Below are 25,629 nucleotides of genomic sequence, written 5' to 3' on the forward strand. Positions count from 1 at the left end.
TGCTCTTTCCATCTCCTATTCTGTAGAACAAAAGGAAGCTAGTTAATTAAATACAGCACAGAAAAAGAAACAACATCGAAGATGTATGTTACAACTGTGCGTTACTGCATTTTTAAACTGACATTGGTACCAGAGCAGGAGCAGAAACACTCAGGTCAACTTTACAGTTGGTATATTCTGACTCTAATGCCTAATTTCTATTATTTCAGAAAAAAATCATAAAACTACCTACACATCATCAGAAAATAATCATATTCAATATTCCATAGTACTAGTAATACGCTAGCTGTGCCTGTACTTTTAAATAAGTGGCCACTCATCAGACAATGAGCTCCTGATGAATGTATCCACATTTTAAGCAACTGTGACTCCAGGATCTCAAAATCAATGCACTTCAAAGCAGACTGCCTCTACAACATTCTTATACTGTGCAGTTATAAGTTCAATTGTCTCTTTTCACGACATGGAAGAAAAAAAAAAGAAAACAAACAAGGAAAAGGAAAATTATTAGCAAATTGAAAATGTGATCCTGCAGTTGAAAGCAGTACTTGGAATACATTTGGAATTAGAGCTTTGTTTCACTTTAGTGATGCTCAATTTCTGGTTTAGGTTTTTTACATAATCACCACAAAATAAGGTGCACAGCTTAAATGAGGGATAAGGAAACTAAGTTTGGCACAAGTGATTCAACTACTACCAAGTGCTTGAATAGTCAAATACTGTATCTCCTAGCAGGTCTCCTTAATGCATATCATGTGTTTTTATCATGCCCTCTTCCACTAATGGCCTTGAAGAAATTAGTTATCAAGTTTAGATTGAGAATTAATATCAGTTTGAATAAAACACATCAAATAAATAGATACTTTGGACATTTGTACTTCATACTCATCTCTCAACAGTTTTAGAAAGTATCTGTTAATTTATTTCACATACATATATTTACATTGGAGGAAATTCACAACACTGAAAATACAACATTTACACATTCACAGATATACAGTTTTGCACTGTCGCCCCTGTTAAGACCAGGCACTCAGCTTTTCTATCTTTGCAATAATGACAACATCAATTCTCAGCAGATCAAACAACTGGTAGGTGCGGTGGCTTTTAAGAAGCATCATTCTCTGTATGTGGTGGTTATATTCTTCAAGCTATTAGATGGCAGGTTATTTCACTGAAGAAAAATGCCTCTTGCATATCATTTGCATAAGCTTCTATAAATCATAAGCATATAGGTTTATCTGTTTCTGGTTTACCATGCTATCAGCAATCCTTACTCTGTAGAGTTCAGTTATCCTTGTAGTAGTTATTAAAGTTTATTCGCAGTAGAAAGTCTTCCAAATGTGGTTGGTATCCTCTATTTACAAGCTTTGTTACCACTGGAAGAAAAACAAAATAAGCTTAAACTAAGATTCATATTCTGAAGTCAGCCTTGACAGTATCTGTGCATTTTAATTAAAAAAAAAAAAAAAGCCTAATGCAGAAATTGGAAGACAATAGAAAAATCTGTATTTTTGCATAAAAAAGGTCCAGTATCTCCTTCTGGAATTACAAAGTATTTCAAATAAATAAGATGCAAAAGAAAGACTACGTGTCAGTTCTAAGTGAAACTGTATTATTCTAATAAGGAAATGTTTTCTCAAGTTGCTTTCACAGAAAGACCATGTGTTCTTATCATAATTTCAACTGACCAGGAAGCATGTTTAGGTCCTCTGGTGACCTCTGTGAAAGAAGAATCTCTGCTGAAGTTTTCTTGAGCAAAGTCCATTGTGAGAGAGAAAACCAAAGAGAAATTCCTGGGACAAACCCCTCAAGCTCTATGAATGAACAAACTGACTGCTCCAAACATCCTTAATAACAAAGGAAAAAAGGCAATAGAAACTCCCTAAGCTCATAAACATCCCATGCACTAATATAAAGGAAATTAGCAAGCAGTAGTAACATGCAAGGAAGAAGGGAAAGTGTATAGTTAGAAGTTAGGGCCTGAGCCAAAGCCATTGAAGTCCAGACTGCTTTGTATTGGCTTTCAATGGATTCCGGATCAACCCATTGTGAAAGAGGGCATTTTACAATACACGGTGACTGAAGGTACAAGTGTAGATGAACAAGCACACATTTGTTTTGTAGTGCTTAATAAAGAGGGTGTAAAGAACTAGGTCACTCAGCAAATTTCCTTACGGAATGGTCTATTAATCTCTGTCCATGAAGCAACCATAGATCTCGTAGTATGGGCTTAGGTGGCTCCCAGAGGTGTTCTGCCTTCCTGTAGAATTTGGAAGCAGCCATTCTAACTCATCCTGAAATATCTGGGTTTGGTCCTTTGACACCATTTTTGGACACCCTTAAAGAATAAAAAGGGCAGCTCATTTCCTGAAGAATATAGTCTGACTAGAAAATATTCTAGAAAAATAGATCTAAGGAAAACAGTTGTACTTCCTTCGGGAGTTAAGGGTTTTCAAAAAAAAACCAAAAAACAAACCCAAACCCCATGAACCACCTTTGTACTCAGGAGAAGGATAAGTAACTTGTACTAAAAACACCAGCAAGATCTGAAAGGGAAATGGAGAGGAAAGACAGATAACCATTTTTTCACATTATAGGGTAAGCTGACAGTGAGAAGAAATTTTATCACGTTAAAGGAAAGAACATTTGGTAAATGATGTGTGCAGTTGAAAAACACTTGCCTGGAGCACTGGATATAAGCTCCAGTTAGTGCTAGGAGGCTCTCTGAGTTTTAGTCCAACACGGGAATTAGAACTTTCAAATCTTGTAACAATGGTAATACTGAACTAATGCAGTTATATCTAAAATTACTTGTAAGTGGTATCTAACTATCATTGCTGCCAATAAAAAGTTCCAGAACTCAATTCCAGAGAAAAGAAAAATGTAAGCACACACATAGAGCTAAATACCAAATACTTATTTTGCAAATTAGCAAAAACTTATGGTCAGTTTTGGGATATCTGTTAGATTTCTTGTGTGGATGTTTTAATTGATGGATATGCAGATCTTTGCAAACCACAATAATGCAGTTTTCATTTGGGAACTACATTTTCTAACACATGCTAAGTACGTACATCTTCCTACTACTACGTTATACTTCCAAAACCTCTTTGTAATTTTTTTCAGTTTTCAGTTGACTTTTTCTCCTATCTAGAATTTATGCAATTTCTTACCTTTGAATAAGAAGTGGGAGTAGTACTTGAAGGTATTGTATGACTGCTGCATCAGACCAAAGTTGGGATGAACAGCCATTTGCTTCCCTGCATCAAAGCTCCATGACTGAGAGATCAGCTGGCTGCGGAACTTCAAAATAAGGCTGAAGATGCTATGTATAATGTTCATCACAGGAGCTGCCTTCTCTGTCAACAGACCCCTAACAGAACAAAAACAACTTCAGAAAAGTAGTTGACATAATTTATTGCTTGTAGAAAAAAAAATACAAAGGGGTGATAATCCTTTAGGTTTCCTCTTTAATTGCTTAAAAAAAAAAACAAACACGAGACTGTAGCCAACTGTAATGGTAATTTTAAAAAAGGTGCCTAAACCTAAGTTTGCTTGCTCTTCCAAGAAACTGGTATTTGCACTGGTCATTTCTAGAATGACATCTGCATTTGCAAAACAGATGACATTTAAAAACATTATCAACTTTAAATCAACAATTAAAAACTTTAATCCCCTCTCATCCCATCACCTGGTATCCAAACAGCAACTTTAGGCAAGTTTTTTCTAATTAAAACTGAAAAAGAGAGACATGAAAGCACAGATTTATTTTCTTGTTTATAATTTCTGTTTCTTATCATCTCTTCTCCCCCCATCTCCCCACTTTATCATTCCAGTGTATGCTCTTTAAGAAAAAAAACAGATAAACCCTAGCTTCTCTTCTCTTATTCACACCACTTTCTGCCTCATACACAGTAACCAAAGGGCTAAAAGCTTGTGATTCCTAAAAGACAGATGTCTCTTGCACTGCTCATAAATTTGGACAGAGGCATCAGGTCACATTTGTTCCTTCAAAGTCCAGTCCTCCTCACTGCACATATATTAAATGCATATACAATGTATAGAAGCATTTTACAATCCTTCAGCTAGGCTTACTTGTGCACACTACTCATGCTGAATGAAACAGCGTTAATTTACAAAGGCTATGCTAAGGATGGGGTGAAGAAAAATAGAACTGTGGCAAGTGTGCCCCTAGTCTTCAGGTTAGAGCTGTCTTAGTAGACTTAAAGCTTGCAGAAGCAGGGTGAACTGGAGCTGGAGGCAACACCAAGGAGTCTGGGGAAATGAGGAGGATGGGTAGCTGAAGAAAAGCATTAAAGTATGGGCCTCAGTGTGCCATGAAGTTTGTTTCTCTTACATAAGAACACTTTCATATGTAAAGACTACTTAGTGTGTTCAGGCAGAAATCAGTTTTGCACAAATACGTTAGGCTAGACTGGCTGTTCCATTAACTTAAATATCTGAAGTAAAAATAAGTATGGTAGCTTGCCTGAAGATTGCTTTGTTGAGATATTCAGCATGTGTTCTATGAATTTCTTCCAGGTTGCCTACAGAAGACAGTTTGTTTCCAAATTCACACCATGTAACATGAAGAATCTGATTAGCAATGTAACCTTGAATAACTTTCACAAAATGCTGCATTTCATGTTTATACAGCTGGAGCTGTCGAAACTGAACAGAATTTGATGCACGACTCACTAAAGCTGAAAATAAAAACAGAAATATATTATCATCAGCACCCATGGAGACTGTCTAAAATCAGAGTTTTTAAAGAAATGAAGGTTTCTGTTAGTAGAGTCTGTTTGAAATGCCAAGGAAGTTTCTTTAAAAAATTGTGGCTTTTGCAGCTTGACATGACTGTTTATAAGCAATTGGCTAGCACAGGGTACTAAAAGCATTTTAAACAGGACGCTCTCTAGTTCACTTATTATACTTACCAGTGCGTTTTAAGTGAAACCAAACATCCTTGAGAGTCCACACCATGTGCTTCAGCTGAAGCAAAAAGGAGAAGATCTTGTTGTATTTATTCATGCAGCTCTCAGTAATGACAATGTTCAGAGGCCAGTCAACCTTAAAGAAATAACAGTGCTGATCATACTATATTTAGAAATTATAAGAATATTTCAGATACAAGTATTTCAGGGACATACAAATTAATATATGTATTGTAATAATGTAATGCAATGGCTAGGGTAAGTAAATCCTGTAATTTCCGTTACACAATTTTTTTACTCCATTCTTAAAGCTATTCCATTATTAAGAACGTATTCACTCTACCATGGTCTGTAAGAACCACAGTATAATTGCAGTATTCTACCTTTCTCCATGCTTTCTTACCTTGTACCTTAGCTCTAAGCAACTCAGAGCATCCGGTGCATTGGGCTTGAACACTTCTGGAAGATACTTGAGGGCAAAAGAAAGATTGGAAGCAAGCTGGGTGTCACCATGAAGACTGTACTGTAATGCTTTATTTAGGATAGAATTAAGAACCAGTGGATTCAGCAATTCACCAGGTGTTTGTCCTGATCCAAGCTAGGGGTAAAAAAAAATATAATTACACAGAATTAGTAAAAAGTCTTGGCTCCTGAACACAGGTAAATTAAAACAGAATGGTAAAGTGGTAACTATCCTGCCTGGCTCCACCATTCTGACTGGAATTTTCTACTTCTGCCATAGGGATGCATAAACAGCCTAACAAGCAACTTCTGAATGATTTGCTCTTCACAGCATGAAAGTAATCTCATACCTGTACTGATTTAATTTGGTATGTTGGACTGCAGTTTGCTGTGGTTCAGAAGATGCTACAAATCCCTAGTGCAGGGAATACAGGCTTTAGTGGGGCAGAAAGCCAGTGACAGGACTGATATTATCTGACTCCAATCTGCCTATCTCATCAACTCGGCACCCTTGGAGGTTTACAAATAAAGCTATTCATCAAATCTAAATCCCCAAGTGCTTTCCCTAGTTGGGGCTAAAGCATTCTTAGGATTCAGAGAAATGCACTAACTATCCTACAGCCACGTATCTCCACTGGCAACCAGCTACATTAACCCAGGCTATCCTTCCTACCTTGCTGTCTTCCCCACAAACACAAGGGTAAGCCATGAAAATACTGTCTCAACAGAGGGCCCAGCACTCTCTTCAGATGCCCTCCTGTCTGCTCTATAGGATATTTGAGGTAAGAGTAGGTATTTTGCAACACAGGCCTTTCCACTGGATTTTAGCAAATGGCAACAGGCTCTTCCAGCCTTGCTGCCAGCAGATGGGAGGGGACACAGCAACAGTGCAGCAGTTTTCACACAAAAGAGTGAAGTACCCTTCCACGACTGCTTATCTGTCAAAGTTTGAAATTATCCTCCTCAATGTGCCAAATCCTTGTACTCTCTCTATGGCTGGGATTAGCAGTAGGAAATATTACTCTCTTCCTTGGGAATGCCTTGGGTATGAGCATCCCTCCTGAGCAAAGACCTTCTTTTGCCTCAGTCCTTAAAATGTTAACAGAGTTCCTTGCTACAAGACTTCTCTGCAGGGCACAAAAGACGAAAACGGCACAAGCCAGGATTGTAATTCACGCCATTCCTTCATTCCCTTCCAAATTAATCCAGAGGTATCAAGCTAAAACAGACAACCCAAAAACAAGGGTTAAGACAACAAAGCAAATACCTTCTCAAACAACAGGTCACTGAGCGACTGTGCAAACTCCCCGTCTTCCATTAACAAAAAATGTCTCAGCGCTTCAAAATGCTTCTCTACATTCAGTTCCACAAAGTAGTAATCAACTACTGCTTTGTTCACAAGAGAAACACTAAGAATAAAAACAAAGAAAAAGTATTATTCTTACAAGCAACTCCTTCCTTACTGTTAACATTCAGCTGTGGTTACATCAGATTAATGCTCCAGTACTTAACTCTGATATCCAAGACAGGATGATATTCACATAAGCAAAAGAAATGAGACAAAAAAAATCTTCATCCAGAATATACCAGAATTAAAACCTACCACTTCACATAACTGGGCTTTAAACAGTACTGGGGAAGTATTTTAAGACCGGCTACATATAATGATCTTTGGAACATGCTGGTGGGCCTGAAGCAACATTTTAGCAATAACCTTCTGTCTTATCTCTGTCACCTACATAAACAGATTAAGAAAGACTATCAAATCCCTGAGAAGAATATCCTAATTAGTAAAGCTCTGACACTAGATCTTTAGGGCAGATCTATACTACAGTTTGCAGTATAGTGTAGGTATTCAAGCTAGCTTTAAATAATTTAACTTGCATATCAGGGATAGGCTAATTCTGCCAGCACACAACTCAGGCTCACTTATTTTGCTTTGCTGAATACATGAAACTGCATACAAATTATTCTGGTAGCCCATCTGGATGTTTAAAACTAAGTTAGATAATTACGTCTTTCTATACTACACCAAACTTTGAGTATAGCATACTCAGTTAGTAAATAGAAGTCCAAACTTACAAGAAAGTACATTCTAAAACAGGAAGCATTTCAACACATCTGCGAATAACTTTTTTCATGACAGAAGCCAATCTTGTACATAATAACAAAACCTTTTCTTTAAAATACCATTAGACAGACTACTAAAACGGTCCAACATATGTAGGGTTTCTCTATATATTCCAATAGCAACAAGAACAGCTTCTGTTAAACTTCCAAACAGCCTTGAAGCTGGAGTTCCCTTAGAAATATAAAATATATCCTGATCAATATGCATGAGCTTTCACATAATCAAAAGATTTTTCTTTTTTTTTTCTCCTTATCTTTCATCTGCCAAATAAAAACTAGCACAAACATTATAAATAATACACCTTCTTTTTAAAAGAACAAGAAAACCAATGGTGTCAAAACCACTGCAGCGTAATCCACAAGTCTGAGAGCAAACACTTCCCTCCAGGCCCTTGTATTTCAAATAGACCTTCAATTTTTAATTTGCACATAAAAATGTAAGTTTATGTTATTAATTATAGTAAATCTAAACTTTTTAGTTAGTAACAGACCATCCATTGAACCACTTCTGGGAGCAAAGAGAAAATTTAAGAGAACAGATCTATGTGCAACTCTTGTCTCAAAAAAGAACTAATAAAGAACATGACGTTAATTGCTCAATTATGGATTCATTATTTCTAACAAATACTCACTGAGATACAAGTGGAGCAGTAATAGAACGTTTCATCAGCACTGGCAGAGATAGGAGCTCACTGAGCTGTACAGCCGTTTCATCTGTTGCTGACTGTACCATAGGATCCACAGGAAAAGTGTACGATCTTGGTATCACATGATGCAAGAGATGAGAAACTGGTAGTTCTGCTAAATTTAAAAATATATAAACATTGTAAGCTAAGCAATTTTTATATATTTATTATATAATATACAGTATAGCATTTATATATAGTATATAAATAAATATAAATATTTATATATGGTATATAAATATATGTATTTATAATATATAGCATAGTATTTAGTATATTTAAGCAATTTGATAATCTGTTTCTATTAAACTCTACAAACCCCTCTACGTTAGAAAATTGTGATGTGTCAAAATGTATTTCTCATCTTTGTGCCTAGAAGCAAACTGTTTGGTTACTGCAGTTCATAATATTGGTAATTTACTGGTAATTTGGGTATTTTTTCTGGGACTCAGCTTTCTTGCTCAAGTTTACCACATCTTCTATTGATCTACTGTTCCAACAGTTTTACTCACACATCAAATCATAACTGTCTTGATATTTTTCAATACAATACTGATCCGATAAGGCTTTCAAATAAGCTTGTTCTTTCTTCCATGTATCTTCCTCTCCCCCTTCCTCCTCCTTAATCTTGAGAGCATTAGCTTCAGAAGGTAAAGTTTCTTGAGGCACAATATCTTGTGGAATTGCGTTTTCAGGTTCTTCTGCCTAAAACAAAAAATGGACAAATTTTATGAGAGATTCTGGCTTTGTCTACTCACACGTAATGTGTTCTTACACGTAACTGACTAGTTGTTCCAACTGAAAATAAAAAAGCTTACTCACCTGTACTTTTCTGACGTGTAAAAACAAGATGGTATTACAGTGATTACTAGATTAGGACAGAAATGTATTACCTTAACTACCAGTGTGTTTAATACTTCGAAGGAAAAGGAAGTCGTCTTGACAACTACTTTGTTTCCTACCTGTAAGCTCTGTGAGGAATCTGGACAAGGGTCCTTGTTGACCACATTTGGAATTACTGCAATCACAAGTAAATTAAAGACAGCATTTACTTAGACCTGCTTATAATACTGAGTTCATACTTCAGATCTGGTCCCAAAGTTCTTCAAAATTTCTCTACAGACTATCACAGAAACAACCACCCCAGTAACAGTCCCTCCCCACAGTCCCACTCACACACTTTTATGCGTGTTCTCTACTCAAGATCACATGAGGTCCCGTTTCACAAAATTTCAGACTAGAATTTTTTTAATGCTGTTTCTTGTATATAGGAAACAAGACTAAGCTCAAATTGTTTCCTCTGAATTCTAACAGTGTCGGAAAAGTTATGCAAGAAATTAAGTAATAAGTATCCATTTTGAACACAAACATTTACAGTTACTTTCATGAGCCCTTAAATGCTGACTGAATAAACTTAATTTTATTTTACCTTCTTGTTTCTCTTTCATTGTATTTTCTTTTTTGTCATCTTTAATATTAGCATCAGGAAAGACTGGAACACTGTCAGATGACTGTGACTGAGGTGAAGTCTTTTCCTTAACTTGTGACGTTTTTGCTTCCTTTCTGCTTCCTTCAGCAGGAGGTAATTCTTCACTGTACAGAAGTGTCTGAACCGTGGAGTCAGAAGGACCAGAAATGGTTTTTCGATGAGGTATTGGATCATTTTCTGTAGATGGGGCCCACTTCCCTATTTGGATGCTTGACTGGGATGCGTGACCAAACGGGCTCCAACGAGATTTCAAAGGCTCTGTATCTGAAACCAGTTCTCCAATTTTGATGTGCGACTGTGAAGCATGCCCGTGGATGTTCCAACGAGGTCTAGCTGAGACCACCTCTGACACGTTTTCACCAATCTTGATATTGGCATCAGATGCATGACCATGGATGTTCCATCGAGGCCTTGTAGGAGCTACATTTGACACATACTCTCCAATCTTAATATTGGCTTCTGAAGCATGTCCATGAATGTTCCACCTAGGCCTTGAGGGCTCTACCTCTGATGCATATTCCCCAATTTTAATGTGAGCTTCAGAAACATGCCCATGAATATTCCACCGGGGTCGGATAGATTCAACTTCAGAAGTATAGCTGCTGATTTTTATATGGGAGTCTGAAGAATGCCCATAAGGACTTGAATGTGGCTGGTAAGTGTCCACATAAGGTACATATTCTCCCACTCTAATGTTGGCATCAGATGCATGTCCATGAATGTTCCACCGAGGCCTTCTAAACTCCACATCAAATACATTTTCTCCAACTCTAACATGTCCCTGCCAAGCTGCAGATGGTCTGAGAACTGTATTAAAATCATACTCCTGTTGCTGATGCAATAGTGCATTGTCTTCTTCCAGTGCTCCTTTCAAGACAGGCTGATTTTCACTTACTTGAGAAGTCTCAGAAAGGTCTGAGTTAATATTTCTGAATGCTTCATCTAGCAAAGATCCTTGTATGCTAATGGCAACAGGTTGTTCATCCTGTGGCTTTGATAAGAAATCTTCTATATTCACATTGGATTCAGGCAAGGAATCAGCACTGTATAGAGGACTACACGCTTTCTCTGAACTTTGGAGACTGCTTTCAGATCCTACTGCTTTAGGCTGAAAATGCTGATCAGCATTACTACTTGTCAGCTCTGGCATGGGCAGTGCTTTGTCAGCAGAAGTAGCATATTCCAGTCCAGGCTCAGATTCTTTTCTGCCAACTGTCTCACTAGAATGCAGAGGTTTCAGAGATGACACCTAAAAAAGAAATAATTATTACACTGTATGGCTAGTCACATAATCAAGCTACTTATTAGATCACCACTTGATTACATATAAGATTTAAAATTTTCCAATTTTTCAGATGTACTACAAATAATGTGGTAACTACTCACCCTGCTGTTACAGTGAACCTTGTGTTTACTGAACTGAAATGAACCATGAAATCAACTCCCTTGAGGGAGACTTGGAACAGCAACCTGGAGTTTATGTAAGAAAATAAACTCACCTGTGAATGTGGATCTTTCACAACAGGGTTTTTATCTAAAGCCAGCTGGCACTCTTTATAAGGAATAATATCTAATTTTCTCCTGTAGTTTCCATCTGGAAGTTTTTCAAGCATTTCCTATAAGTAAAAATGACAAAACCAGAAGTTTTAAAGTACCAAGTACCAAATTTTCTAAATTACATTTCTTAAATCTTTCCAGAAGATACCTCAATGCGTTTTTGATCTTCTAACAGAAACTTAAGACGGGCTGTTTCCAACTTGTGTCGCTGGATTTTCCATAACGCTCTTTGTTCCCTACGGGCTGCATCATCAGAAAGTTTGCTATAATGGTCAATTAATTCTTGCCTAAATGAAGGTAAAAATAAAGCTAAGTTAAGATTTTAGCATACTGATTTTCATCTTCCCTTCTAAAGAATAAGGCCTCTTAGCACTTCAGAACTAAAAAGCAATTTTTTAAAAGTAGAAGCCATAGGCTTCAATCACAGAGAAGAAACAGTGGAGAAAACAGGACTGTATTCTTAGTCAATATGTACTTCTATAACTATTCTTAGTAGGTCACTCATTTATCCTAAGTATTTTTAGATATAACAGAAGAAAGTGAAATACAACTAGATGCACAACAAGAACAATTCAGATAACTATCAGTCTAACTCCTCCATCTGCTTTTTACTTCTGCTTTGACATACATGTGACCATATTTGCTGTGGGCTCAGCTTTTAATTGAAGATGTAGTTAAATTTTTTCCTGAAATTCTGATCAAAACAAAAACCAGACTGGATAGGGTTGGCGCAAATCAGTGGGTCCCAGATTTTGGGGCCACTAACCATTCATAAATCACAAAATTGCTCATAGATTACCGAAAATATTTACATCCATCTTTTAACTGCAAACATTACCCTTGTAGAGCAATGTCTGGGAACTGCTAGTACCATAGATTTTACTGTGCAGTAATTTTTCCTGAGGTCTTTATGATGGTTTTGGAGTATCTAAGCTTTGGGAGACTACTCAGATACACTTACCTTGCCTTTTTTTCCAGTTCTTCTTCTAAAGCTTTCAGCCTTTTTTCTCTCTCTCTGAGCTCTCGGGCATAGCTAAAATCATCATCAATCTCCTCTTGCTTTATTGCAAGGCGACGCTGCATAAATATTTAACACTTAAAAGCCACTCTCAATACCAGCTGTAATGCACACATCTGCAAGAAGTTCTTATTTGTACCCCATGAACTATTCATTCAACTTCAGTACAATAAGTCAAGATATCCTTTCAATTATTTGCCTAAGAAATAGTTGGCCTTTAGAAACATACAGAAATACCTCTTGATCTTTTGCAAATTGCTCTTTCAGCTTCTGAAACTGTTCCCGTTTCTTTGCATCCAAAGCCATTCGTTCTGATATTTGTCGATCTGTATTACAATAAAGATATTGTTAGTTTACATTAACAAACCCACCAGAAAACACATGAAACACCACTGCAACTTACCATTAATGGCTTTTAGTACTTTGCTAGCAGTTTCTCGAGCATGAACAATTAATTCTTGTTTGGCTATTTCCATGCGCAAATCCTGAAAAAAACCCCAAACAGACAAAAATACAGATGGGAATTTTTTCTATTTTAGACTTGAAAATACAGTCTTGCAAAGAAAGGTGCACACTTTATAATGGTTATTAATCTACAATTATAGTACAGAAATTTGAATAATGAAATTCATTAAATGGAAAGTCTATAAATTAATATTGAAAGTTAATACTCCAGACCTTACAACAAACCAAATCCATCTGATATATGCACTACACCGATGGCATCTGAAAGACAGAAGTCTCTTTATAACTAAAAGAGTTCCAAAAAAACCACTTAGCTATGCAAATTACAAAAAGAGTCTTATCTGGTTACTAATTAGCTTGTCACATTTGTTAAATTAGAATCTAACAATCTTTTCAGTACTTTTCAGTAGGAGGGCAAATCTGCTGCTGCAAAGAACTAAGATGGAAGTCCAAAACTCATTTAAGATATGAAAATGCCAACAAATGACAACACGCCACCTATACTTTAGAAAGTTATATTAAATAAATTTTTTTTCTGCAGTAACAATTCAAACAGCAATTGACCAATGAAAAAATTCTGACCATGAATACAAATTCTTTCAAAGTTATAACAAAAACAAAAAATGAGCATTTAAAAAAAAAAAATCCCAACAATAAGGTCTTTATTATTTTATTCATTTACCTTTTCCTCCTTGCTAATGGAACTGTACCGGGCAATTCTTTCCATTCGACCTACATACACTGCACAATCTCTCTCTATTTCTTTGAGCTCCTCAAGTGAAAAAATAACTGAAATCCGGGGAACAGGTATATCTGACCAACATATATAATGCTGAAAAATGAGAAATTTTCTTTTAAATACATTTTTAAAATTGTAAAATGTTATATGAACTCACATATTTTTTGTTAAATTAGCAACTAGCAATTCAAGATACTGAAACAAGCCTCCACACAGGATCTAAAATTTTTAATAATATCATCAGGTTTTGCATTTATATAATTCAAAGTAGGAGACAGAGTTATAATGTTCCAGAAGTTGGATCACAGGTCAAGTTCTCAAGGTTCCCCTCTTCCCCACTGAATTGGACAGGAATCTAAAATCTGATACATACATTTATACTAGTAATGTTCTAAATGCCTAAAATTTTGCTTTTCTGAATATCCAAATTAATTGAGCCTGAGTAACTCAGTGCTGAATGCATCTCTCCTATCAAAAGTTAGGTTTTGTTCACTTATACCCGCCTCAGATCCCCACTTAACAGGAACTGTCTGGAACATGACACATACCTACAGGAGAGAGCTCTACACAAGACATAACTCTCAAAAACATGGCCACTGCGCATCACAGAGTACCTGTTCTCTAAGCTAAGTATCTTAGGTCTTTCTGCTCCACCTCAACCTCCCTAAATCTCTGAAGCTGTTCTACTCAGGGCAGAAAACAGGTAAGTCAGCTTTAAAAAAGACAAAAGAGCGCATAAGCATGCTCACACTAGATTCCCCAGTCTACCGGTAAGAGCCAGAACAGGGGATGCCCAGAGCTATGTTCCTGGGACTGTGTCAGCTACGCGAAAGGGAAGAGCCAGCTGTTTAGGGCATTATCATGGAAAGGGATGAAACGTGACGGGCACTCTCAGACACATGGAAGATGATTGAACCTGGGTGCCCCACATTTTGGGGGAATGTTCTATCTATTAAGATACTGTTAGCGACCGATAAAGCTGTAATTTATAATGAAAATTATGGCCGACACTGTTTTATAAAAAGCCCAGTACTACTGGCACACCCGAGTCATGGTTTGAGAATGCTTATCAGCGCAGACTCAGGAGAACTAGCAGAGGGTCATCTCACTTGAGATATTAGGCTTATGCCTGATACCAGATATCTGATACTGAGCTGCTCAGCTCTGTCAAGACTGGGCGGCTCTGATCTTAAAAAGAAAGAGAATACAAGTTACTTGGGAAAGAGTGCCTATAGACTTTAGACACCTCTGTGGTTGTTCCATTGTTAGACATACATAGAGAAGAGGGAAGACACAAAGTAGTTTTAACATAGTTTTCTTATCAAGGACAAGACTCGTTCTGCAAAATATGAATAAGCAGAACTATTTAAACACTTCTTGGAAAGGTAGTGATACAGCTGAAATACAAGAGCTGTGCAGAACTGAATCAAGACCTGGTAAGAGAGGCATCTTTAAACCAAAAACATAGTAGTGTAAGTTGTGTGAAAAATGGAAGGCACTTGCTTGGAAGCCTAAAACATTTCTGCTTTCAATACAAAGGAAAATAAGAAATATAGCACGTGCATTGGATATGATAAATTTGATGCCGTTAAAAATTTATATTTCTGCAGCGAGGTGTTAGCAAGTAGAGTGGATAATCAGCTCACAAGTATCTGAGTGCAATTAATTGCTTTTCATGAATCAACATCCTACTTATGCAATACCAGTTTTCAATAAAGGAACAAACTTGCTAAAAACCTAGAAACTTGTTCTGAAGAGACATGATTTTCTCAATGTAATAGGAAGGAACCAAACCAAAACTTACCCTAGGACAGCACAATTTCAGCAAGTTTATGGTTTTTCCACATATGTATACATCATTAGCAATATGTTTAAGAAATACAGGGACACAATCTTCTACTTCTTTTGAAATCAAAACGTAACCATGAGTCCAATAATGTTTATCTACATATCAAACAAAAAGAGGAAAGTATGTGTTTTTAATTATTTAATTAACAGCACAAATTATATAAATTAGAAATGCTCCATATACATACTGTACCTCTGAAACAAAGATAATCCTCATTCACCTGGATCATAAATTCTCCATAAACATCTCTGAATACACCACTGTATACCCAATCATAGATAAATCTAAAAAAAATATAATTGTAGAATATTGAAAATCAATCCTCTCGCCTTCTCAACTTTATTATAACCAAACAGTAAGTATATTCTTTAAAACATCAAAACACACAAGCTATAGGCAGGATAAAAAAACAGCAATTAAGTGCTGTCACACTGATATTTAAAGGTACATACAGGATTGTGTCTCTACATTTTTCTTAAAAGAAACCATGTTTATATAGAACATTGCAGTGACAATTAGTTAGAGATGAAAGAACATTGCCTTAATTAAAACAATCTTTTACTAAGTATATATTAAAAGTCTCTAGAAATCTTTGCAGCACATCAAAAGCATAGGGAGAGATAAGAAGGAAGGATTAATTTTAAAGAGAGGTAACTTTAGCAAAGAGAAACTGAAAAGGTATAAAACAAAGATGCAATACCAAGCACTTTTTCCCCGGACCTAGAGACAATTTTAATATACGTGCAATAATGAGAAATACTATTTTGGAATATTTATTCATGCTTTTTCATATTTCCTCTGTGTGAAACCAAACTTCTGAAAAAATAAAAAAATACAATTATCTGAAGCTATAGATAAAAAGGCTCAGAGCATCTTGAAGCTAATCCTTTTTTTTCTTACCAGTTGCAATAATAACGCTGTTTCTAGACATTGGCTCAGTGTAACAAACAGGAAGCATTCAGCACAGGAACTACTGTCCAATATTAAGGTTGTAAGTAAAAAGTTAAGAACTTTTAAAGTGTTCAATCTGATGCTTCTATGATTTATTTGAGCAACAACTTCCATAATTTAATTTCTTTCAGGTTAATAAATGAGTGGGATAACACTTTCTGCAGATAATGGAGGCCTCCCTCCATGGCAGCCCTGATTGTATATGATTGATGTTTCGATGGACATTTGCAACAAATTTAAGAGTCAATGCTGTAAGTATCACATACTAGTAAGCATACTTTCATATTTTTTAGCTTCTTTGTGATGTCATGACGTCCTGCCCTTGGTATTTCAGAAATGTGACTACCTTCTATAAATTGCAGGTCAGGAGCTGTGAAGATATTTCAATGAGTCTTCTGATAAATCTGAAATTAAGTTTCTCTGAAGAACATTTTATGTAGAAGGAAGAAAAAACAAGAAGGGTGGCCATGGGAGGAACATTAAATTTGAGCATTTTGACAGATTTTGGTTTTCTCTTTCTAGTACCATTACCTCTATTAAGTATCATTGTAAACTGATGATGGACTACAGCTATAATCCCTCTAAATAGCTATTTAAAAAAAATTAGCATCTCTTCAAAAGTCTATAAACTAACAATTTCTAAATTGATGTGCACTGCTTAACAAAACTGTTGCAATCCAAAGAACTCTACTTCCTATTGTTAGTTAGTTACATCTACATAATGAACAACAGATTTTATTTTTTTTTTAATTTTTGCTTACTGAAAAGCCCACAAGAAAAAGACAGTGGAAATAAGCATGAACTTTCCCAGTTTGTGCAACACCAAGAGAAACCTGTTAGTTGCCAGTTTCAGGATTTTACTAGAAGTATGAGAAGAAAAAAAAAAGAAGTTTATCCAAGTCTTATATTCCAGTATGAATTTCCAGGACCAGTAGCAAGAAAGAAGTCTTATTCACATGTATTTATTTACTAATCTAGTCACACATAAAACCCTTATGTTGTTACTGAGCTGGAAAAGAGAAGGAAAGAAGGATTCAGCAAAATTAATTAATTTTAATATTATTTTGCAGATACAGCCACACCTTCTATCTTCTCTGAAAATGTTAAAAGTCATTGTTAAATTAGCAGAGTTACTCACTAGATTACTAATTCAGAACTGCTCTTAAACACATTTATGCAGAGAAAGTATGGACGCACCTTGTGTATGGTTCACAGCTTGTCTTCAACAAAGACAGGAGAACTGGATAATGTTCATTGCTACAGTTGTTGAGGGCCTCTTTGTACAGATACGAAAGCAATTTAACACCCTAAAAAAATTGAAAAATATTCTAATATTAGGCAACAAACTTCACTACAACTTTAATAACAAAACACTCATGAATATACAGCTTCACTTGTTTCATTGAACACAGAAGATGGGATTCATCTCACTTCCTCTAGCTGTCTGTAGTTAAGATCACTTTATCTGAGCTAGTTACCTCAAGGTCACTTTAAAGTCACTGAAGGGAAACAGGTATGTTTAGAGTTGGATTCACTTGACTTGCTACAAACATCTCCTTTAGAATGAAATGGAAGGCTTATTTTGGGTCCTTTGTTTACTTTAGAAATTGAAAACAAAGGACAAAATTCCAAATGTTAAAATGTCTGGAGAAAGGATCATGGCATTGTAAGTAGAGGTCCAAGGTCATATCTTTGGTAGCAGAGAGACCAACACTAAATTTTTTATGTAAAATCCTACCTAATTTTGAAGAATATTAACATTGTAACCCAAATCAAACATAAAGACATCAAATTAATTATCACCGTAGGAAATGAAGCACCAGCTCCACCACTGATCCCCAGCGCTGTTGTTCCTATGCCACAAAGTTCAGCTAAGTACCTAAAAAACAGTATTAAAACATATGTAACAATTTCAACCAGAAGTCTGAGAACACAGTGATGAACTCTGCTGAAGCTGAATATCATACAACAACCCTACTGTATCAGCGGAATGATAACAGGGATAACAAAGAAACTGAATATAAAGACCTTACATGTTTTCCCTAGAATCTTCTAGAAAAAAAGAAACCTTTCTGTTAAAATAGAGGAAAAATACTGAAAGACTATGTAAGAATGCCCACGTAATATTGTGTCTTTTAGTGTATATGAAGAAATAGATTGCATTTTTTCTGCTATGAAAAGCTTAAATGTTTAGTATTATTCTCTTACCTCAACTGACGACCTAATTTTCTGAAGAGAAAGCCAATTGTTAGAAGACTTAAAGTAGGAGGTGTTGACAAAACACAGGCTCGGTAATATTGAAGATACTTTCTCAGCCCACTTGTGAATGCCTAGTATCAACAGAAAATATTTAAAGTCTTACTGTTAAAGTTGTTAATAGTCTATCTATGTCTCACATCAATTGCATCACCATGAAAACAAACTTTTCACTAAAATAATTTGCACACGCAGGTAAGAGGGACTTGTATACTAAAGTAAGGGGAAAGTAAGAGTCCATGCAGCTTCAGACGTTCAAATTAGCCAGATGACTCCTTTATACTCTTTATATATCCAATGCTCAGAGCCTGTACCCATGCACAGTATAATAAAGCATCTTGGTTCACCTTCTTTGAATTGCCCTTTGGGAGCTCCTCGTTCTCTAACAGCTATAGTATGAACCTAGGGAAACCTGTTTCCTTACTTTCATGCCTAAATTGGATAATGGAAAAAACTCATCTAGAACTTTTGCTAACAGGACAAAGAGAGAGACCTTCTTATTCAATTTCTATTAACATTGCTGTAAATCAAATATTCAGAAGGAATACATTGTCACAACCAAACCTAACTTAATTCTATGCATTAGAAAGAGATGAAATCACCTGATATTACACAGTGTATGTACAGTTCAGCACAATATACAGAGGACTGACAGGGAGAATTTGCACTTAATTCTGAACTGAGAAAAAGTAATTAAAGCTATTAAGTATCATATTTCTCTATTTCAGTTTTTAAATATATATATTATATATATACATACTGTATTAAGAAAGTCCTTGTATTTTATTTAATTTTATACATCTTAATGTATAAATATGTAATGTTTTTAAAACATCTAAAACTGATATTCCTTTAGTCCTCAACAGAACAACATCACACTTCAGGTAATGAAAACCTTTTATCATGTGTTTCAGTGCAAGCAAGCCCTAGGCACACAGAGCTGTGATTTAAACACAGTGGCACTGTTCACTGCCGATGTGGGATGAGCATTACACTTAAAATGCTTAGCAGTTTTGCGGAATGCAGAAATTCCAGCTTTACACAAAATCAAAGTTACCTTCTCTATCTGAGATAACTGGCTTATTAAATCTACATGATTTAATACAATTGTTTTACCTGAAACACAAGTCCTTTGCTGTATGAAGAATCTAAAACTGGCTGAAGAGAAAAACGACTTAGTCGCGTGTAATAGGTTCCATACTCTGCAACTTCCGAGAGTAGGTTGTGCATTGTCTCTGGTGAAGTTCCAGATACATATACCCCCTCCTTTATCACAAATGTCTGAGCAGCCTAAAAGGATATAGGGAAGGAAAAAAAGGCAGATTCAAATATTTCATAGCTGCATTCTGATTTAAAATAGCAAACAGTTACACACAAAAATAACAGCAGACAGATTTTCAGTTTAGATACTCTGGTGACTGAGACTATATAGCTAGGACACTGTGATAAACATATTAAATTGTAGCAAAATTTCAGGAGTGTGAATGGTATTTTCAAATATACAGAATAAGACTCATTATCTAATTCCTTAAAGAAAATCCAATCTAAAAAACTAGTTACATATCTATTTTCAAGTATTCATAAACCTATTTTCACTTAGAGGACTACAAATACTCTTAGCCTACTGCAATAACATCATTATTGCAATACATAAACACTGCCTTATTGCCATTAGGTCACATTCAACTTTTAACAGTATCCACAACTTCAAGATTTCAAAAGAAACAAATGTATTGAAGAGGAAACCTCTACAAAGAAAAAAAAGAAAAAGATGCGACTAAGAAGCGCAGTTAAAACATCTTCCACACCTGATTGAGCGAAAACGTAGTGGATACCACACCAATGAGCACATTCAAGACATCCTTAACCAGTTCAGGTTCTTTCATTAGCACAAGCTGTGGAAGCTGAAGTACAGTATTACTAAACAGTTGCAATTCCCCTTCTCGAAGTTTGTAAAATTTGTCAAAAGCTTCTCTCCCAGCTTCAGTAAGATACGGTTCCTCTTTTTTACCAGGTGGGCTGTGCCAGAGAAAACACAACATTACAGGGTTATTGTATGAAAAGAAGGAAATATATCTCCCAAAGAAAAAAAAGGCATTTCAGAATTTTACACAGCCAGCATTGACCACAGAAAAAGCTACTAGTAATATAGTACATTTTCAAGGGAATGTCCATTCAGTCAATGAAACTGTAGCCCAAACTCAATACAGTGAAGAAATAGGTAGGTAATGTGAACATCAATTCAGAGACAGAAACCTCGACAGAGAATTACCAGCTGCTTTTGTGGCCTTCCCTGATGCAGTTTTCACATTGGGAAAATGAGGTCAATATATACCAGATTTCCAGGGTCCATGCAATACTAAAGCTTAAATATGTTAAAGAGCAATATGCTCAAAATGTAATAATGACTTGTATTAACACATTTTAGGGCTTCCCAGTGAGGATTACTATCCCCTCCAAAACAATTTCTCCTTCCAGTTCTTCCAAAAATTCTGAATTCTAGTAGCATGTATTACATGAAAGCTGTCAGGTATATGGTCTACATTTGACTCTAAGAACCTTACAGTCTAAATGGTAGCAAGAAAAACTGTCTTGTACTAGGAACAAAGCTAGAGTGTGCTACAGGGGCTTTGAAAAATCAGATCAGGGAACTTCTGAGTTTCTGAGCTTCTCAGGCTCAGAGCTGAAAGAACACCGTGCAATGCTGCAACAGACACATCACTAGATTATTACTTAAAATTACAGAAAACATACACAGCAAAGTTTCTCCAAGAATCAGGCACACCACTGCCCATCAGGAATGTAAGGAGGTACCTGCCACACCTGCCTTTTTTTTTTTTCTTCCATTTAGGGAAGCTAGGAAGCTTTAACAGGGCTATGCTGAGCCCTCTCTCAGGACATGCATCTTCTACTCAACCGCCAAAAGAACTACAAGTCTAACTACACCATCAAGAAACCTGTTATAATAATTTCTGGTTTGGTACATTGTTGTAGAATAATGGGAGACAGGGGTTTAATTATTCTAGTGCTCTACAACTACCACTTTCTCCTTTGAAACTGAAATTATGGAATCATTTTAGACTGAGATAAATGAAATAGTGCATAAGAAATCAGATTAGTTAGAAAAATATTGCATTTCACACAAACAGAAAGTGTTCCCATAATCCCTTCAGTGTTTTTGACAAAGATAATTTTATCTCATCCTATGAAACAGCTGCAATCTAAGAACTAGTTTGTTGAAATTACACGACCTTTATTCCTTTCTCAATCATTAATGCAGTATATTGAATTCTGTGAATTAAATACGCACATTTCACTATTTATACTGAGGTAATTTGGAACTAAGATGAAATGCACCTTCATACATTTGTATATGATGCATAGCAAGTTTGCCAGTAACATCAGACACATACTATCCAATTCTTTCCCAACATCTTCGTTTGCTGGGTCCATATGTAAGCACTGCATCCCACAAGTCTATGTCTGGAGTCATGCTTGGCTCTGACTGAGAATCAGGAGTCAGATTGGATGCTGACTGGAATCCCTCATCTTCTGACTGGTCTATACTTTGAGGAACCTGTCAGAGAGAGTTCAATGTTATACGTGAAAACATTTTACTGAAGAAACATATGCTAATAAAGACATTCTGCTATCACTCATGATCAAGCAACTCTACATGACTCAACCTGTGTCGGCCACCCTCCCTTTATATCTATTTCAAGTTTTTCCTGTAAGTACTCTGTTTGTTTGATAACTCTCTATGGGTATTAATGCCTATACATAAACCAACAATCACCATTAAAATAATATACTAAGTTTGTTGGTGTTAAACTTGAAACTTACTCCTTTGGTAAGCACATAGCTCTAGAAACTGAGAATCTAAGGTCTGGATATTCGACAATATGTAACAGTAATAAAATCATACTGCTCAGTATTTCATTTGAGCAAATGATCCAGGCCCTAATTCTTCAAATTTGTAAATATTTTGTTAACTATGACTAACATAGTTCTTTCCCTTATGCTTATTCACATGCAGAAAATCAGCAGTTGTCCTAACAGGGTATATGCCACGTCCTCAATTCCCACTCAATAGAAGTTGTGTGCGCAGAATAGTACTCAATTTTAGTAAAAGACAATCACACCCACATAAAAAGCAGCATGTTGTTCAAGAAATCGCAAATGTTCCAGTCTGATTGAAAGAGTACAGCACTTACTCAAAAAGATTCTGCCTCCCCTGAGTTACAACTTACATCCATATATGCACACTGAATGGCACAGGGGTTTTCTTTTTTAATGTGTCAGCCTTGAAGTTTCAATTAAGACCCTGAGTTAAGGGAACTGCAACAGCAATCCATACGTTAAGTAGAGGGAACAAAATGAGGATTAGAAGTACAGAAGTATAAAAAACCTACCTACTCACAGTAAAAATAGAAAGAAAGAAAAAAACAACCCCAACAAGTTTAACTAGTACGTCTGAGAATAAAACACAGCAAAAATAAACAGAATGGACAGCAAAAGGGGAAAAAAAGATACATGGAAACTGTGCACACTGAAAAGGTAAAAGGACAGTGGGAACCAGGAGGTCCAATGAAATACAGTAACTGAAAAAAATGTTTTAAGACACAACAAGCCAAGAAGAAAATACAACAAGTTAGGTAACAGTAAAACACATACATTCAGACAGGAATGCTTATGCAGTCAGGCTGAACAGTAACAAGTAAACAACAATGCAAAGGAGTTCAATATGCAAAGCAGGCAAAAATGCAAGCAAAAGATTACTAGGGTGGGGAAGGCACAGATATAGCTGATGGCTTAACTTCATAAAGCCTACGGCCACATAATGTTTTTTTTACACAGTTATAAGACAAGACCAAGGTTTTCATTGTCATACATCTCTGTATCCAAAAAGCTTATCTTGTTCTCAGCAAAGAAAAGGATCCCTGCTCCACTTAAATTCCAACACTGCATGCTTCTATTACAAATTAGACTACCTGTATTTTAAACTAGAGTTTCAAAGTGGCATATTGAAGGCATGCACACACTCTTAAGTCCAAAACAAATGATACCATACTTTAATTGCAAGTCCAGACAAATCTGCATTGTCAGGCACTGGTGGCAAATCCAACTTGATGTCCATATCATACGTACGGCTATGGACAAGTGCACCAAAGAGTGAGACCCGTGTTTCTTTCTCAAACTTGTCACCAGCAGGATAGTTCTGTGAGAACAACCCTATGGCAGGGAGTCCAGTACCAGGTGCAGCCTCCATTATCTGAAGTGTCTTTTGAATTGTGTCATTGAACTGACATTCTTCGTTTGTTATTAGAGATTGTATATCAGCTTCAAATACGCTTACATCATAATAATCATAACCCTGATATTTGACATTTCTCCCAACGTATTTGTTGTTCAGAAAATAGTCCTTTTTTTGCGGTACAAGCTGAGGAGGACCCGTTCCAGCAAGCTGTACTAAGAGATCCAAGACAGAATTAACTTCAGTAAACGGTAAGCATTCAGCTGATTCCAGTTCCTCCACAAGACTCTCCAGTCTATCCGCTTGAGCACCTAGGCCACCAACTCTCAAGTTGAAAGAGAGCATCAAAATTTTGTTTTTCACTGGAAGCCTGGAAACGTTTGACTGTAGCTTACGAGCCTCGTCTTGAAAAAGGTTTATGAACAGGGCATTATAAGCAACCCTTTTCAGATTTTGCTTAGCCCTTCTCTTGCTGATCTTCCGCCTACCCAGGTGGACCTTCCATGGCAAACCTGTCAAGTGTGCTTCACACAAATCATTGAACAACTGCGTAATGCTCTCCATTTCAAATCAAATCGTCAGGTTACAGCAGTTACGGTCTGGGTCTCTGGTTTCATGCGAAGACCTGGAACAAAGACCGGAAAAGGAAGAAACACTGGTAAGGTATAGGAGAAACTGATGAGTACGCTTCAACTTAAACCGAGACAGCCCAAAATGAGAGCGAAGAAAACTGACCTAGCACGTATTTAGGACGTAAGCGATAAAAATAACACTATGACTTTGATCACCAGCAAAGTGATGGTGGTGCAAGCTTAATTGCAGGCGCCCGATTTTGCTCAGCAGACCGAAATAGAACAGAGAAGATTGTCCCCGTCTAATACAGCATTCACGTGGGAACACCTCCAAAAGCTCTACCGCTCGAGCTCTTCCCAGGAGACATCCTCCACCTCCCTCCCACCCGCGCCGTGCCCCCGGCAGAAGCCACGGGGCCGCGCAGAGAGCGGGCGAGAAGACGCGGGCGCTGACGGTGACGGGCGGCGCAGGGCTGGCCGGCGCGGCCCCGGCCATCCCTGGGGCTGCTCTGAAGCACCCGCCCCGTAGCTGCGGGGGGTGCCGCCGCCGCCACCCCGGGGCAGCTCCCGGCCGCGGGGCCTTGCCCTGAGGATCAAGCTGGGCCCAGCCCTTCCACCCCCGAGGACGGCGCGCCGGCCCCCTCCTCGCCCCCCGCCAGGGCACGGCCGGCAGCACCAGCAGCCTCCCCCGCGTACCCCCGCGCCCCGCGGGGCTGCCCCGCCACCCCCAGCCCCTTCCGCCCTTCCCCCGCCCGGGGGGGCCCGGCGGACGCCGCCCCAGCGCTCCCCAGCGCCCCTCGCCGTACCTGGGCCGGCTCCCCCGGGGCCGGCGGGCGCGGGACGCCGCCGCAGCCGCCTCCTTCCTTCCTTCCCTCCCTCCCTCCCCTCCCCTCAGCGCCGGCCGCCGACGTCACGCGAGCGCGACGGGCGGCGGCGGGGGGCGGCCGCCCGGCCCCGCTGCCCGGGACGGAGCCCCAGGCAAGGCGGGTGCGTGCCGTGGTCCCTAAAATGGCGCGCGGCCACGGGCAGGCAGGGGCGGGAGGCGCCGCGGCCGCCGGGGCCTCGCAGCGCCGCTGCGGTAACGCCGCGTCCCCGGGAGGGAGCGTTGCCGCAAAGGGCTTCAGCCGCCGAGGCGTAAGCCGCCCGTGTGGACAGTTCACGGCTTTGAAGCCACTCCTGCCATGGTCACCTTCGGCGTTGTCGCTGCGTTTACGAGAAACAACACGCTAGTGCCAGAAAGCAGTAAGCCACGCTTGCCTTGCGT

At 37.8% G+C, this 25,629-nt stretch overlaps 1 protein-coding gene and 1 long non-coding RNA gene across 5 annotated transcripts; one reads left to right on the forward strand and one right to left on the reverse strand.

Annotated features, from left to right (window-relative positions):
- Positions 1–899: 899 nt before the first annotated feature.
- Positions 900–25,254, reverse strand: TUBGCP6 (tubulin gamma complex component 6). Of its 4 annotated transcripts, XM_069801955.1 has the most exons (27): positions 25,172–25,254; positions 23,611–24,418; positions 21,953–22,116; positions 20,348–20,558; positions 19,656–19,829; positions 18,492–18,613; positions 18,087–18,162; positions 17,481–17,590; positions 15,525–15,616; positions 15,288–15,427; positions 13,427–13,576; positions 12,683–12,764; positions 12,517–12,605; positions 12,223–12,338; positions 11,410–11,548; positions 11,204–11,320; positions 9,645–10,953; positions 9,178–9,233; positions 8,728–8,920; positions 8,162–8,330; positions 6,667–6,808; positions 5,341–5,535; positions 4,941–5,073; positions 4,493–4,706; positions 3,177–3,376; positions 2,179–2,341; positions 900–1,379 (listed from the first exon to the last, which is right to left on the reverse strand). In XM_069801955.1, the coding sequence occupies exons 2-26, from the start codon at positions 24,355–24,357 to the stop codon at positions 2,190–2,192; spliced, it is 5,292 nt and encodes a 1,763-aa protein (XP_069658056.1). In that variant the 5' UTR covers positions 24,358–24,418; positions 25,172–25,254; the 3' UTR covers positions 900–1,379; positions 2,179–2,189. The 4 variants fall into 4 exon arrangements, with proteins under 4 accessions (XP_069658056.1, XP_069658057.1, XP_069658058.1 ...); XM_069801956.1 differs by lacking the exon at positions 2,179–2,341 and having other exon boundaries at positions 25,172–25,253; XM_069801957.1 differs by lacking the exons at positions 23,611–24,418; positions 25,172–25,254 and having other exon boundaries at positions 21,905–22,021.
- Positions 15,634–17,172, forward strand: LOC138688973 (uncharacterized). Its single transcript, XR_011327774.1, has 2 exons — positions 15,634–16,534; positions 16,646–17,172. It is a non-coding gene; the product is annotated as an uncharacterized lncRNA (long non-coding RNA).
- Positions 25,255–25,629: the final 375 nt, after the last annotated feature.

Source organism: Haliaeetus albicilla, chromosome 14 (assembly GCF_947461875.1).
Source record: "Haliaeetus albicilla chromosome 14, bHalAlb1.1, whole genome shotgun sequence".
Classification (NCBI taxonomy): domain Eukaryota; kingdom Metazoa; phylum Chordata; class Aves; order Accipitriformes; family Accipitridae; genus Haliaeetus; species Haliaeetus albicilla.